At 37.9% G+C, this 16323-nt stretch overlaps 1 protein-coding gene across 3 annotated transcripts in view; it reads left to right on the forward strand.

Annotated features, from left to right (window-relative positions):
- Positions 1–16323, forward strand: part of SLIT3 (slit guidance ligand 3) — a 515559-nt gene that overhangs the window by 310192 nt on the left and 189044 nt on the right. For all 3 annotated transcript variants that reach the window (XM_084535767.1, XM_084535765.1, XM_084535766.1), the window contains 2 exons: positions 3648–3719; positions 8564–8727. In XM_084535767.1, coding sequence (XP_084391893.1) covers positions 3648–3719; positions 8564–8727 — 236 coding nt within the window. The remainder of the gene's footprint in view (positions 1–3647; positions 3720–8563; positions 8728–16323) is intronic.

Consider the following 16323-nt stretch of genomic DNA (forward strand, 5'->3'; position numbering starts at 1 on the left):
CACTTGTATAATTAGGGGGATTCAAAATTTAAATCCATTCCTTTTTTTTTTTTTTTTTCCAAAAATATCTTCCATAAAATCTGTGTGATTTCCTCTAGTATTAGGAGTAAGTTTTTTCTCTAATGTAGGCCTGTTCAAGAGTGTGAAGAAAGGACTAAAAACTAATGCATAAATATTATTTAAAAGCAAAACAAAGAAAAATAATAAATCATATACGGGAGTGATTTCTGCAGGTTAATGATTTTAATTTAATTAAATTTAGTGTAGAATTAACAACTCTCTCAGTGAACTGCAGTGGTGAATTTGGAGCAAGGCAGAAGAGAAAAAATGCAACTGTACGCGGTTAAATTTGCACAAGAACTTTGAGGAGGGAGGCAAATAATTGTTTCCAAGTTGTGGCAGGATTGCAGAGTGAACATTTTTTCCTTTACAAAAATCTGATTAGTCAGGGCTATAAATCAGCATTTTTCTTCAAATGGAACAATGAGGCACCATGCGTGCTTCTAGCCAGTTTGGGCTACTGGCAGAAAAGCAGAGCAGTTCCTCTGGGGTTGTAAATTGAAGTCAGTAGGACCGTGACAGTTCATACTGGTGGAGGATGTACCACCTCGAAGGTTGCTGATCCCACGTTATGCTTCTTCCAAGTAGTCCTTTGAGGATCCTTAGGACTGCTGCAGTCTGCTTCTGCTTAGCTTGCAAGATCTTACAAGGATCATGGCCCAAGGTGGGAAGTTTGCTGGCATAAATAATATTTTCTATAACCTCAATTTCCTGATTCAGCATTTTGGATATGAATAGTTTACAGGGAGAGGACTTCTATATGTAGTGCTTTTTCAAAGGACGGGGCTCTGGAAGAGGTGGAAGGCGTAAGGCTGCGGAGAACTCAGCATCACACAAGTTTCCCCCATACAACATTGAAGGAGTTTGGAGATTCTGCAAGTTTTATGTTTCTCACAGCTTCCTGATGTTTGTACATCTTTTTCAATGGATTTGAATTGTAGAGGGATAGAAATGAGAACAGGGCATTGCAGCTGCCAGGGAGTGACTGGAGCAGAAGTTATTCTTACTTTCACATGTTAAAAATGCTATTATGTTGTGTGCCTTCCCCTGTCAGGACTCATACTCTTAAAAATCATTGCTGGGATAACTTCATGTGTGTAACAGAAAGTTTTGCAAAGTGCTTCTAGGGCAGTTCTCTACCTGAAATGTCACTATTTGAAAACTAGCTGCACTGGAGCTGTGCGTGCTGCACACAGAGCAGCAGGGTTAAATTGCTTCAGCTACAACCAGGCTGTGTGCAGGCAGCTCACTGCCAATTAGTGCCCTTTGCAGCATTTGGCCTTCTTTGTCCTGAAATAATTGCTGTTATCATAGATGTTTTATTGACTTCATTATGGTTAACATTTAAATATCAATGAAATAATATATTACTAAGTCATCTGTGTAATAGTTACCAGTTAGAGTTATCCCTGAAATTTTTGTTTAAGTAATATATTAATTCAGCTTGGCCATAGGATTCTTAGAAGGAGGGTTATTTATTTGTTAATGAATTACAGGAAGCTTTTGTTTGCTGGGAGCAAAAACTAAGCTGCCATCATCTTATATTTTGCAAGTAGAAATACTGTGTGTGATTAGAATAACATTTTGTCTATTAAACATAAATATTTTAAGAAATGTAAAAATATTTTTCATTCATAAAAACACAGTAAAGGCTGACCTTTCCACATACAGATGAAAAAGTACACTGGAGGACAGGGATATGTTCTGTACCCTCAGTGCAGAGGGAAGCTTGCTGCCATATTCTGTTCTGCCTGAATCCAATCCGCACCCTTCTGAAATTAATAGAAAGTCTCCTTTGAATTCCTTTGGCTTCCATTGAATCCTGTAGTGCCCTGCATGACCTATTCAGACATCAGCTATGTGTATGTGATTTAATTATTGTGAGCTGACTTTACACGCAGCTGCGGTTTATCAGTGTACCTAAAATCTTACGACCAGGTGCATAGCTCCTATTTATGTAGCAGGTAACTGAGGCAGGGGATGAATTACACTGTTAAGTTTGCAGAAAAAAATACTGGTGCGATTAGAAAATTGATTTGTGAGTCCCATTTGAACTTCCAAACATGCATGCGATGCAAATAGCAAATAAATATACCTACTGAGCTGTGGGTGTGTTGATGTGAACAGAAACGTGCCCTTATAAGAGGTTTTGTTCACTTTTTAAAATTTTGTTGTACATGCTTGTTTTGGCTGACTGTTGACAAAAGACTTTGGTCTTGCACCATTAAGGTAATCAAGTAGTAGCAAAGGTAGTATGATATAATCTAATTTAACTTTAATCCGTTACTGTTGTGGATGATGGTTTTGCCGAGTGATTTTTAGGCAGAACTGTAAAATGTTTTTAGACTGGTAGATGACCAGAAAGACTAGTTACCTTCAGTAAAACATTTCAAGTGTTTTCGACTAAATGTCCTTTGAAAATGTGTAGCATCAAAACAACTGAATAGTTCAGGAAAGGTAATGTGCCTTCAGCAGTTACTTTCTTCACCTCATACACAGATACAGGACTGTCTTCTACCAAAGTGGTCCTGTAGAGTGCTGTGGCCTTCTGTAAAGCAGGGTTTGCTCAGTGCAGTGGTGCTATGGGCACCACGCATTTTAAATAGGCAGCTGCAGTCAGCGGCAGGAGCTGCCATGCCAGGACAGGGAGAGAGTCCACCATCAGCCCGATCAGTTCTCATGACAAATGGGGCTTCTGTATTTACAGATTTGGAGCACTCTGAGCATGGCAATTATGCCCTGTTGGAGTGCTTTCCATTTCCTGTGCCATCTTGATCAACTTTATAGCTCCTAATTTGCTAGAGAGTCATTGATATAATTAGGAGCGACATAAATGGGAGCAGCACACGCAGCTGATGATAATCTAGTCAGTTCATTTTTCATAAGAAGCATTAAGAGAAGGGGGGGCTATCCCTACCAGCAGCTGAGATCACTTTTCTTTAAGCTCTTTCTCCTTAAGCTCTGCTTTGATAGAGTAGCAGAAATCCTTACATGCCTGGGTCACGACATACTTTATTATGTCCATGGTCCATCCCACTATCCAGATATTTTTTTCATAAGGAAACCAAAGAAATAGAACCCATCCGTCTGTGTGTTTTCAAAAAGTCTGTTTGAGCTGGCTGTGTTAACAAACCTATGGGAGTCAACAGCTCTCCTCTGGAGTCAGAGAGTACTTTGAGTCCAAAGCTTTCATCTTGTAGTATACAAGTCTGATGTTTCTCCACTCAAGTTGCACCACGTTTTCAAGCAAAGTGGCAGCTTAACCAATAAGTCTGGATCTTTTTTCATAGTGGGTAAAAATTCATTTAGCACGCTCCTTGGTACTTGGACATGGTAAACAGTAACTCTCCTCTGTTTTTATGCAGCTATTTGTTATTTGCCCTGAAAATATCTTTCCTGACATGTCACAAATTGTCTTAGATACTGGTCAGCATGTGTTACTGCTGGCAGCCTGGCAGATTTATTATAAGAGTTGAAGCAGCTTGTTTCTGTAAACGGTGTGTTGATGAAGAAATGTAAATAATTGATCATTGTTATTCTTTTTTCTCTCTCTCTCTCTTTTTTTTTTTTTTTTTTTTTTTTAACAGTACTCTCAACAATAACAACATCACCCGCATTCCTGTTACCAGTTTCAATCATATGCCAAAGATCAGGACTCTGTAAGTATTATCTTTGAATATAGTAATAATGGGAGTATGCCAACCCTTTGAATTTTTGTCATCTTGTGATAATCTTATTCCAGTCCCTTCTAGATTTGACCAATTCAGTGCACTTTTGAGGAGCAGGTTCGCTGAACAAACCTGACCCTGTGAGAGCTGGGGTAGGCCGGGCAGGCTGGGCCATCCCAAGGAGACGCCTCAGTGGGGCAGCCTCAGCCACCTCAGGGACAGGCTGAGGCTAGGCCAGGCCAGGCCATCACCCCATGGCTGGGGACAAGCTCAAACCAGGCCCATGGCCGGGCAGGGTGGGGTGAGGCAAGGGCCCTGGTGCAGCCCCAGGCTCACCGAAGTGGGGCCCTGGGCTGTGGCATGGCTAGGGAGCACTCTCACAAAACTGTGAAAACTGATCAGTTGGATCAAATTGCTTAATTGTGTTAATATCCCGTGTTTAAATCCTATTTCTTCATTTCAAATTCAAATATTAATTTCTAAAACAATAAAATTTTTGAAAGAACTTGAAAAAAGTTTCTTTTCAGATGTGTTCTGAAACAAAATGTCACTGTTTCTGATACTTTCTTTTTTTTAATAAAAACTTCTCTTACATCAAATCAATTTTTCTACAGCTGGGCATTATTCCATTGGAAAAGCTCTGATTGGCTTTAATAGAACAAAATACAAAGACCATGAAATTAGACTGTGCATCTGTGCAGTTTAGCCATAGCCTACCAAAAGGATTTTCTTTAAATAAAATATTCCCATCATTTCCTTTAGGATATATACAGCTTCAGAACAAGTCATGTGTAAAGAAAGTCTCTTTGTTTTGTATTCCAAAATATGAAACCAAGGTATATTTACTCTTACAAGCAAAGAAAGGGAAATAGTAACCAGCCTGCTTTATTTTTTTTTCATGCCAAAACATGAAATGAGGCAGGGATACTGCATATGTACATGTAAAATCATATTAAGTAAATTAGCAGAACTGAAGAAAATGCCTCTTACGCATGGCAGTCTATGTAAGATAACCTCTGATTTATTGATTAAATGGTGACATTCATAAATCTCAATGTAACAAATTAAAAGAAAACGAGATGTTTTTCTTTTAAAAGAGAATGGATAAAGGAGATAAAGGTAGGGCTATGGTTCTTGGAGTTTTGCTTTTTCTCATTCAGCCATAGTCCAGAAAAGGCCTCTTCAGATCAATCAGTCTTGTCTGTTACCAGAGCTCAATGCATTCTGCCATTTTCCTTGTAGTTTAATTTCGGAGATGGCTTTGTATATAGCTCCCTGGAGGCTTACACTGACTAATCCCCCTCTGCTGTAATTAAGGGAAGAAAATTTAAAGAAAAAATAACAAAAATAAACAAAAAAATAAAAAGGAAGGAAGTCATAAATAGGATTTATAAAGGGAAGCTTTTATATTGAATTCTGAGAGCCACATTTTATAGGACATGAATGCTGACTGACTCTAAAAGGATTTGCTGAAAATTTAATTTAATGTCTGTGGCTAAAAGGGCACCTTTACAAACTTGCATTTGTATTCATTCAACTTATGTTCTGTAAAGGTAGTTTCATCAATATTAAGTGGCATGTTTTAGTCTCCAAAGATTACCAAATAACATGTAGTACCCTCTCTAGCAGTGCAATATAAGGATTAAACAATGTACATAGGCAGGTGGAAATACAGTAAAATGTTTTATTATTTCCTTCCTTTCTGTATTTTCTTCCATCGGTTTCAACAGAGGCAGAAAAGTCATCAAAATAGCAATTAATATAGGATAAACAAAGGATTCAAATAGTATTTATTAATTTCTTCAGCTTCTTCATATTTAAAATACTTTCTCTCTCCATGAATCATCATTTTTCACAAATAATAATTTATTAATTATAATTATTAGTAAAGCAAGTTTGGATAGCTAGATATTAGCACTTTCTGAATATCTTCTGTTCAGAGTTATGCTAATAATGTTTAGATTTAACCATGTTTTGTTGAAATGCATAGTAATACTGGAACAGCTAACATACATAAAACTGATGAGCTTTTGTTTACCCATGTAAAATATTTATATGAGGATATTTTTCAGGTGATACTGTAATACTTCCTCTAGAGAATTCTGTTTCCTCTCTGGGCTCTATTTCACATGTTAACCTGTTACACTTGCATTAGTACCCAACCTCAGTGAAAAGTTTGCATGAAAGGAGAAAGCTCTCTGAGGCACAGTGGCTGAATAACACCTACTATTTAATTTATTGGTTGTTGATGCAAATTCAGATCAAATGGATAATCAGTAACATTCATTACAGTTTGGTGACTCCACAATTTTCTTTAAAAATGATCATCAGTTTGTCTACCTTCTCAGAAAGCTTCACGTTTAGACGTGCTTTTAGAAGGCCTTGTAGAGAATCCCTCGTCTGAATGTTACTCAAGCAGGGTCAAGCTCCTTTTCCCATCTAGTTGTGTGGACAATTTTCCCTCTTTACACAATATCGAGATCCATTAGCAGGATATTTGGGGCTGCCTGTGCTGCATCTGCATCTGCTGTGTTGGCTCTGTGGATAAATAGCTTTTTCGTCGTGGCTCTCAAAACAATCTGCTTGTTTAAGAAGAACAGAGAAGGAAAAATAAAAAGCACATTCAACTTGAACATGACCTCTTGCGGGTGGAAGTGCTAGTAAGATTTGAAGCACTTTAAGAATTCTTTATAAGAATCAGCCCTTCTGTGGTAACCTTCTTTATTTAACTGTCGTTTCTGGTGCTAAGTTTCATTGATCTTTTAACCTTGATTGGAAGTGACAGGAGTTAGTTTTCATTGATCTGCTTTCCTTTCTTGAAACAGCTTTATTTATGTTAAAACATGTCCCTCATACTTATTTGCTTAATGGTAAGTGTCCTGTTGTCTCTGCACTTGTGAGTGACTGCTGAAATTAGTAATTGCATCACTTATTTTTTTATTATTATTATTTTTATTTAAGCGTAAACTGAAAATGGAGTGAATCACTTCAGTGCTTTTCATGTTCATAGAGAATTGGAGCTTTTGAAGTACTGTGAAAAGTCTTTTTGTGTCTGTATTCATTAATATAATTATCAGAAACAAATTCTAGTAAGCTGCCTTGTTAAGCTGGGCAGGCTAAATGGACTCCTCTCTAAAGCAGGCTAGAATACCAGCACACACAAAAAAATTGAACGAATGAAAAGGTAGGGGTCTGCTGAGGCAGATGAGCTGGCGAAGAGGTAACAATTCACACTACTAAAATGGGAAAAAAAATGAATCTAGTTATATGAATTTATGAAGGGGGAAGCCTCACAGAAGTGGAAAGATTCCCCTTTTGCAAAATTGCAATTTTATTACTGCTGCCTGCCTACATCCATGCCTGGGATGCAGGGAGCTGCATGGGATGAGCATGGTTTCAGTTCCAGAAGGAAGATGACTCTGAATGTCATTGTTGACTGCTGGGATGGGATGGGATAATAATTTGAGGATTTAAATGAAATGCTTATGAGAAAATTAGAACATCACTGGCTAGATGATCACTGGCTAGATGATACGTGTTGTCCTTTCTTTGTAAATGTATTTATTTGCTTTCATTTGACACAAAGTGTTCCAGGCAGCTTAAAGAGTCACAATAACAAAACATTTCACTAGAAATCTAACTTACTGCAGTGTCAATTAAATAGCTTTAGAATCTCTTAAAATAAATAAATAAATATATATTTTTTTAGCCAGCCTTCTGAAACAGTTACATTTTGCGATGCTCCTGGCAGTCTAGAGCTTTCCATCTCCACAGAATAAGCTCAGTTCTAGATTTGTGGCCTTCTACGGCACCTGCCACCCCAGCCACGCAAATCTGAGGCCTGCCAGCTGGGGCGCCGTGGCGACTTGTGCTGAGGCCTTGCCGTATGGAGATCTCACAGATAGACAGCTAATTCCTTTGGTGGATGGATAAAGCTCAATCCTGTGCACAGCAATTGTGGTTTTTTTTTGTTTTGTTTTGTTTTTAATGTAATGCCTGTAATATGAGTGAATAATGCTTTGTCTAACCATTTCTGACAGGATTTTCCGTCTGTTTTATCATTTCAGCTTTGCTATAACGGTGCAAATGCATGACTCATTACAAGCAATGAAATAATTAATGTCCTGGGCTTTTGTTTTGACCTAAAGTTTGGTAGCTATTAAAAGTACCAGATTCATTCATGATTTTGCAGATTTATTTTTTTTTCCAATGTGATAAGGCTTCTGGAAGTCTCCAGTGCCAGGCGTGAAGCTGGGAAGGGAGCCACAGGTCCATGCACGTCCGTGTGCCATGACCCTGTCATGGGCCCCTTCTTCATCAGGAGTTGAAAGTTCCTGTCTGGAATCTGAATGCTTGACTTAAATTGCCACGCTAAAAGGGCCATCGCTGAATTTTTACAGGCAACACAAGATCATGCAACATCTCAATAGCCTCTGGGGAGAAGACAGAAAAATTACCTATCTCCGGTTTTTCAGCCTGGCCTTCTTGTTTATTCAAGTCATCCTTTTAATTCACCCAGAGCTATCTCATTCATGCAGTTATTTCTGATATGAAATCACAGGCAAAGTGATTACTTGTAAGCTTCCTAAATTCAGTTTGTTCTTTTCTCTAGAATGGTCAAGATTATATGATTATAAAAAATAGTTCCAATTTTTATGTGGGCATTTTCTTGTATATTATATGGCAAAGTAGACATTGGACACCTGAGTGAGCTGGAACCAGTAACCTGCAATGACCTTTTTTACACTGTAGAGAAGAACAGACAGATTCCTACTTGTTATGTGCCTTCTGTTAAAGCATTGCTGGTAATTTTGGGGTGCTTCCCTCTGTTGCAGGCGGCTCCATTCCAACTTCCTGCACTGCGACTGCCACCTGGCATGGCTGTCTGACTGGCTGCGACAGCGGCGCACCATCGGGCAGTTCACGTTCTGCTTGGCGCCTGTCAACCTGCGGGGTTTTCTTGTGGCGGAGGTTCAGAAGAAGGACTTTGTCTGCTCTGGTAATGATACCAATTATTCATTTATCTATCAGCTGATGCTTTTATATTCATATTCACATAAAAACAGTGAATGGAAAATTATTATGTTGCATTTGAATGCCATTCTGTAGTAATGCTGCTTTGTTTTGATCATAGGTAAACTGTATGATAATAGATCAAGTTGTTATTTTTTTTCAGCTTTATGTGAATTATTGGATTCCAGTTAATAATTCATTTCTCAAATTATTTTTTACTTCTGTATTGGCAATAATATCAACATGAGAAATCAGCTAAGTGGAGATAATTTAGTATTTCTCAAGGGAAGAGCTCGAAAGCTGAATAAAAAAAGAAAAGGAAATAAAAAATTCTAATCAGAATCTGTTGATATATGAATGCATTATGGAGTAGCAGGGGCAGATTTTATACCAGAGGCTGAAGGAGGAAGGTTCTTCAGCAGCCAAAGCATTTCACAGTTCTACAAGTTTCCTTGTAGATAAACACGGCCAACTCACAAACCATGTGTCTATATATTGGGCCTATTCATCAGTTCTCTGGATCTGCAGTTGGCTTTGTGATAGAAATGCATTTTCTTATATAAGGAAAAAAAATATATAAAATTGGAAAAAGAAATATTGAAATTTGGCTGAAAGGAAGAGATCTGGCAGAGAAAAGGCATGCCAGTATGTATGCTGTAAAAAAGAAGGGAAGATATTGGACACAAGCTTAGAGACAGTTTTGCAGGCAAAATGGTAAAATTTGCAAGCCTACAGCCTGTGAGTGAGATAGAGACATTACAAGATGCACAGAAGCATGCACCATTTGTCTGCTATCCAGAGCTACTGGTGGTGACAGCAGTCAGGCTAGCCGAGCACTTTGTGGGCTTAAGAGATAAGCCTAATGCATGAAAGCAGTATGAAATAGGGAAGAAAGAGATACAGTTATGGTCACTTCTGTCACTAAAAATTACAACTGCAAACACTGACCTGGATCAAACAGAAGATGAGCATGGAGGTTTACCACATGAACACTCAGCAGCTGTATTGGTGTCAAGCCTGTGTAAGCGTCTGTAGAGGATAGATACCTCCTAATGTATATTTTAAATTAATTCCCTATAGATTAGTCAATCAAAATAAATAACAACTTAGCAAGTAGTAAGCTTTGGCATAATAAGCCTGAAAACCCCTCGGCTCATCTTGGATACTTGAGTTAAAGACAAAAGAATTTAGTTTGTAGGGAAGTTTTGTTGTACTTAAATGTACTATACCTGATATTAAAGAACCTACAAAAAGATATACTGACTGACTTGACTTACCATTTCTTTTTAGGTATATATGTAAACATGTAACTCTTTCGAAAGTTAGTAAATATAAGAACTATGTGACAGGCTTCTTAATTTGTTTTGCTCTTGTATGCTTGTTTTTGTTTACTTGTATGTTGCCATCTAAGTGTCTGCTCCCTGAAGCAGTATCCTCTTGATGCAGAGGTTGGCTGTCTTTTGTGAATAGTTTCACTTACATGTGAAGTCTTTTCACTTACATGATTGTCTTCACTTACAAAGAAAGAGAGAATTGGTGGCACTTTGAGAAGCTTTGATCTCGAGCTTAATTATATCATAGATGCTAAATTAATGTCCAGCCCTGGACATTTGCAGGAAGTGCTATGGACATGTGGAAAATGAAGTTGTGCACCAGTGATTTTTGTGGCATGATTTTCAAGAGTGCTGAGCAAATTCTGTGTATTTATGGACATTTGAAGATGCCCAGAATATCTGAAAAATATATTAAAAACCAAAAACAAATGAAAAAAACAACACATTGAGAGCTGAACTAAAAGAAAAGTTGAGAAAGTTAGCAATCTGAGGAGAGGAAGGATAAAAATAAATGGATAAATGAATTGAGCTATTAGTAGACTCTCATTTTACCAAAGGGGTAACCATAGCATGTCTGTCTTATGAAATGAAGTTTCAGATGGGGCATGCGTTCAGTTATTTGGATTTATGATATAGTGATCTGAAAGAAAAAAAATGGTTTAAATCAAGAGGAGATAATAACTGCTGAATGAGAAATGTAACATAGACAGAACTGATCTAAATGGACTTTTCTAGGCAGACTATGACTTCCAAAAGAGAAGAGGTTGTTTAACAGTTCAGTTGCCTGTTCAACCAGGAATGTAAAAAGAGATCTCTGAAAATTGCCCTGCTTTTTTATTAAAACATAAATTAATAAAAATTAAAGGAAAGAAGCTTCCAGTGAGACAGTTCATCAGCTGTATCCCTTAGCCTTCATCTGGGAAATTACATATACTGAAAAAGCAATACTTTTGAAGAGCTCATTTTAGTATAGGATTTAGTAGGGAACTCAGCTTAGTAACTGCTACTTGCACAAAATCCTACATGGATAACCAGTTTAAAGAGAATATAAATCTTTCCTGCTCCTTATTATGGGTCTTATTCCTGATTTTACAGCTTAATTTGTTCGTGTTTGACTATGAAGTTAGACTAGGACAGGAGGTGAATGGTGAACTGAAATTGTCCCTCTGCAAAGGATTTTTATACAATTTAAGATTATATGAATGACCATAACTAGCCTCAAGCTGGCAGTGAAAGCTTCTTTGCATCATACTTATGAAGTGCTGAAATACAGTGTGGTGAACTACTCTGTTTTAGTACAGGCTCAGCATTTCAAGTGCTTGTATTTTTTATGGCAGTGGAAATATCATCATAGGAAAAGAAAAGTCTCATTTTTTCCTCCATTGTAAAATGGGGTTCATCAGAGCATTCCAGTTCAAAGTTTGTACTGTTGCAGTCTTCAAAGGAGAAAGAGAAGAATGAAATAATGTAGGGAAAGAAATATGTGTGTGTGTGTGTGTATATATATCTTCCGGTTTTTCAGCCTGGCCATATATGTGTGTGTGTATATATATATATATATATATATATATATATATACACACATATATCCTTTAAAAACTGATTTGTGATTGTTCTTTGAACACTATGTAAAAAATATTTTTTTTACATACTTTTACAACAAATATTGCTTAAAAAAAAAAAAAATAAATAAAAAGTTTAAATGCTACATACCAAAGAATAATTTAAGTTGGAAAAGAAAATGTGAAACACTGATAGAGCTGTGCTACAACTGGAAACCAAGTTTTTTGATTCCTTCTGGACATAATGCTACTGGTCCTGTATGGAGATGTTTATAAGCATTAGGTACAAGGTCTCTCAGGAGAACATTGCTGAAATCAGAGTTACGTGCCAATACGCTGTGAATTCAGTCTTTTTTTTTTTTTTTTCAAATAATATTCTTCAGCTCTGCACATAAATTATAGAAATGTTAATTCAAATGGCACTTATAGGCAAATTGTGAGCAGTGGAACAGCTATTCACTTGGTCATGCCCATGAGCATTTGGCTCAGAACTGTAGGTAAATGTGTAGGATTAAATAGTGTTCAGTTGCCTGGAGAAAGGTTTGCAAATATGGCTAACTGTATTTGTGTTGCATAGGAGGCAGGGAAAAAGGTCATTAACAGAACTGAGCAGGGTTGGGACTAGGCAGCCCCTCACCACTGGGAAGAGCACAGGGTGCTTCTGGCAGTGCCAGAGCCGCTGGCTGGATTTTTCAGCAAGTTGCCTCTCCTTGTAGGAGTCTCTCTCCTCTAGAGCCACCCTAGACAGAGCAGCCTTCCTGGGCCTTTGTCTTAAAGCCATCTGCTCCCAAAGAAATCTCCACACATATGCTTTCCCCTGCACAGGTGGTTATTGAACTCTGGGAAGTGTTGGTGAGCTCTCCTACAAGTGGCAACTTATGATGCATGTGGCACTATGTGATGAATGCCCCAGCTGATGAACTGCAGATAGCATGGTATATTTCTGTTCTCTTTCACTGCCCTAACATTGCAATTGCATCATTGCTGTTGCAAGAAAAAGGGTATGCTAGGCAGAGACTTGATGCCAGTCAGAATACTTACTGCATTGTGATGCTTGAGAACTGTTTGCTTTTATATTCCCTTAATTAGCAGAGAAGCATCTGAGCTTGCTGATCTGAGCTTGCTGGCTTATTCTTAGTACCTCTTAGAGCCTTCCATTTTTTTGCTCAGATGAAAGTCATGCTTCTTTGCCATGTTCAGATGTTTCACTGCTGAACTGGTCTCTCTGTCTCTTTGTCCTATTCTGCTTTCTCTCTCCCAGCCCCCTTAGGATAGTAATTTTATTTCACTTTCCTCTCTCATGAGTTTGGCACAATCAAAGAGCCAAGCAAATTATGGCTCCCTCATTTTTCTTTGACCTGCTCTTTACTTATTGACGTTGAAATTAATTTACATATTGATCAGTTACGTAAGCGATTAAGTGTTTTCTCACTTGCATTTGTGCATCTGTAAAGCTTTGCAAACTGAAGCTGTGCGTTCATGAAGTAACAACATCAGCAGCACCTTGATCTTTTCAGTGCTCTGTGCAGGACCAACTGATTGACCCATCTGAGTTTTCTTAGTGTTCAATCACTTTGGTTTTCTTGAGTATATGCATGAGAAAATAAATATGCACCTGAACTGCATATCCAAGAATAAAGCACATGCATTCAGAAAGCATTATAACTCACCCTGTAGAGTTACAACGTGTAGATGGGTAGCATGTTTCAACCACTGCTCTCCTCGGCTAGATGCATCCAGAATAGCTCATTTGAATGGAGTCAGTACTCAACTGGTTGCTTGCAGGAGGGACTGTCTGGTAAATAAGCAGAAGGATTGTGGGTTGATTTGGTGGCTGTTGGGAAGAAGCTGATTTTTCCACCATACTGTTACTGCCAGTTCTGAGGCAGTATGTTGGTGTTGGTGTTGGCCCTGAAGGAGTATGTTGGTACAGATTTGTTTTACTTCTGCCAGTACCTTCAGGTATTTTGCAGTGGGCAGCATTTACAGTGGAGTATGAGGACTGGATAAGATTTCCTAGAACAGACCAGAAATGTTTATTTCCAACAATTAATGAAATCATGCTTTTCTGGTATAGGAATCACCAGGTTATCATCAGGTTCTAAAATTTTGAAATTAATGGGGAAGTGATCTGTCCTATATATCTTGCAGTATGGAATTTAGCAAAATTTATGTTTAAAATGTATAATTTCAAGTATTTTTCTAATATAGTTTTCTTCATTAATGAAGCAAAGAAGGAAGTTGAATCCATACACCATTCTCTTTTTCATTGTAAATCATTTTATTTGGTTCATGAACCTTAGTTCCCATTCAGAGAATCTAAAATAAACTGATGAAAATCAAGATGCTTAATTCTGAATTAAATCAGTTCAAGTTCATTAAGAATTACATTCTGAAGCTGGTGCAAGAGAGAAATAATTACCAGAGCCAAGTGTATGGTGATTTCTGATTCTGAATTTAAGAAAATCCTGGATTGATTGAAATCTCAGTTGAAGATCTAGAGTTTCTGATCCGTGCAGTGGAACTGCAGCTGAGGTATAAAAAAGAGGAAAATATGTTAGCTTCCTGCTGCTTAATGCAGACTGGAAGCTGTAATGAGGAAGCAGATTTATTTGTTTAGGTGAGGTCAAACGGTCTTAAAATATAGCTGTTACTCTCTGGCCCAGACCACAAAACTCAGTAGCTTGTCTTGCTCCCGTTTTCTCGTAATAACTTCATAGCAGATTGTTGAGGAGAAAACCAACAATGAGCAACTAATAAAATAGCACTCCTCAAGCTTAGTATCTTAATGAGAACATTCAGAAAATGCCAAAGGAAAAGTGTGTGGAGAGGGGAACTCCCCTCCATCTGTTCCTATTTAAAAGATTGTGCAATGGTGTATCTGCATAATTAGCAGCGGGTCTGCTCCTTTCAACATGGGACACAGAGGCACTGCCAGCGTGGAAGATTGGTGCTCCCTGGAAACTAAAAAGGGGGGAGGAATACTTCCTAATGATGCAGATTTTGCAAGTGCTGGCCAGAGGTGATTGCCCCGGAGGGAGTGGGGTGGTTTCTCTCCAAGCAGCCTGCCCCAGCTCATGCAGAGACTAATGGCCCTTAGACGTGGTGGTCACAGGAAGCTGGATAAGCAAAGTGGGAAGCGGAGGCCTTTTCCCTCTGTGTGTGTGAACGGTCACCTTTGCCGTGTGGGACATCCCCATTGTACAATTTATTTTATTGCTTTTAGAAATGAGCTTAAGCATTTTGTCTAGCTTTGACCTCATTCCCAAAGAGTGACCTATGAGTCATAATAGCCAAATGACATCTTTTTTCTCACTGTTATTTCATGCTTTTTTTGTGACCATCAGAAGATTCAATAAGGGCTTTTACAGTGCAGTCTATGCAGAACTTTCAGTATTGTTTGACTTTTAAAGACTTTCATGGGAAAAAAAAGTGCTTTGAATCTGTTCATAGAACCTTTTTGTGGAACTCTGACAGAATTTTTATCTGCTCTTATAATTTTGTACCACAAACTAACATTGAGACCTAATGTAAGGAAACATTTCAATACTATGCATTTGTTAGCTGCTCCTGAAATGAAATCATCTAGGGGTTTTCCCAATATACTCATTGCTATTTACCTGAATTTGGTGTCTTGTTTCTATTAAGTTTTGTATTAATGATTTAAATTTACTGTAGCATTAGCAGTTAAATTGTCTTGTGCTTTAAGAATCTACTTCTTGGATTGTTTCATATGAAGATGCTACATTATTTATTTACTTGGGGGACCATTCTTCAAATCTAAGGGTTAAAAAAACATTTATTCAGGCACTTAAAATTGCTTTGAAGGGCAAAGCTGAAAATTGGCTATATGTTTACAGTAAATTTAGTTTTACTGCCACGCAATTTTGTGTCCATCTTGTAAGTATGATGACCTTTGGTCTGGAATTCTCTTTCCCCAGAGCAGTATGTGTAGTTCTTAGATCCTTGTTTAAAGATAGCAGATTTAGGTATAGTTACTCATTCATTTGGCTTTTGCACTGTTGCTCTAAAAATAAAAATGTGAATGTTAATGTCCAAAACCAGTGGCTTGATTTATTACCAGTGTGATAATAGTATTTTGCTATACAATGGAAATGCATCGTGTGCTGAGTGATGTACCCACAGATGGGTACTGCTGGACTGCTCAGATGTCATTTTTAGGAGCAGTGTCACATTCAGCCTGATGTCCCCAGTCTAGCTGTGTCAGTCTGTCATGCTCCTGATGAAAGTGAATCCCATCTTTCTCCTGTTCCTGAAGAGAACAGTTTTAGTGTTGAGGCAGGGAAAGTGCACTATTACCTGTGGCAGGACACTGGGGCCCAGGAAGCAAAGACAAATACATGGTCAAACAAAATCAAGTCTTCTTTTAAACTCCTTTTCAAATACCTGCAAATCAAGCCACAGGACCTCAAAATGCAGTCTTAAACTCTTCATATCCATTCAATAACTTTGTCAAACTTCAACACGAAGTAGTTCAGGTTCTCTAATGCTGATAACCTATCACCATTAGGCTATTCGAGAACAGTATTCCCTTTATAGACTTACATTTGATCATGAACATTATCTATCATTTGACCTTGCTATTATCCTTTTGCTTAAATAATTTCTCGTCCTCTTCCTTTTTATGCCTGAATATATTTATAAGGTCACTGTATCATTTCCGGA

The sequence above is a fragment of the Aythya ferina genome, assembly GCF_964211825.1.
Source record: "Aythya ferina genome assembly, chromosome: 14".
NCBI classification, from domain to species: Eukaryota; Metazoa; Chordata; class Aves; order Anseriformes; family Anatidae; genus Aythya; species Aythya ferina.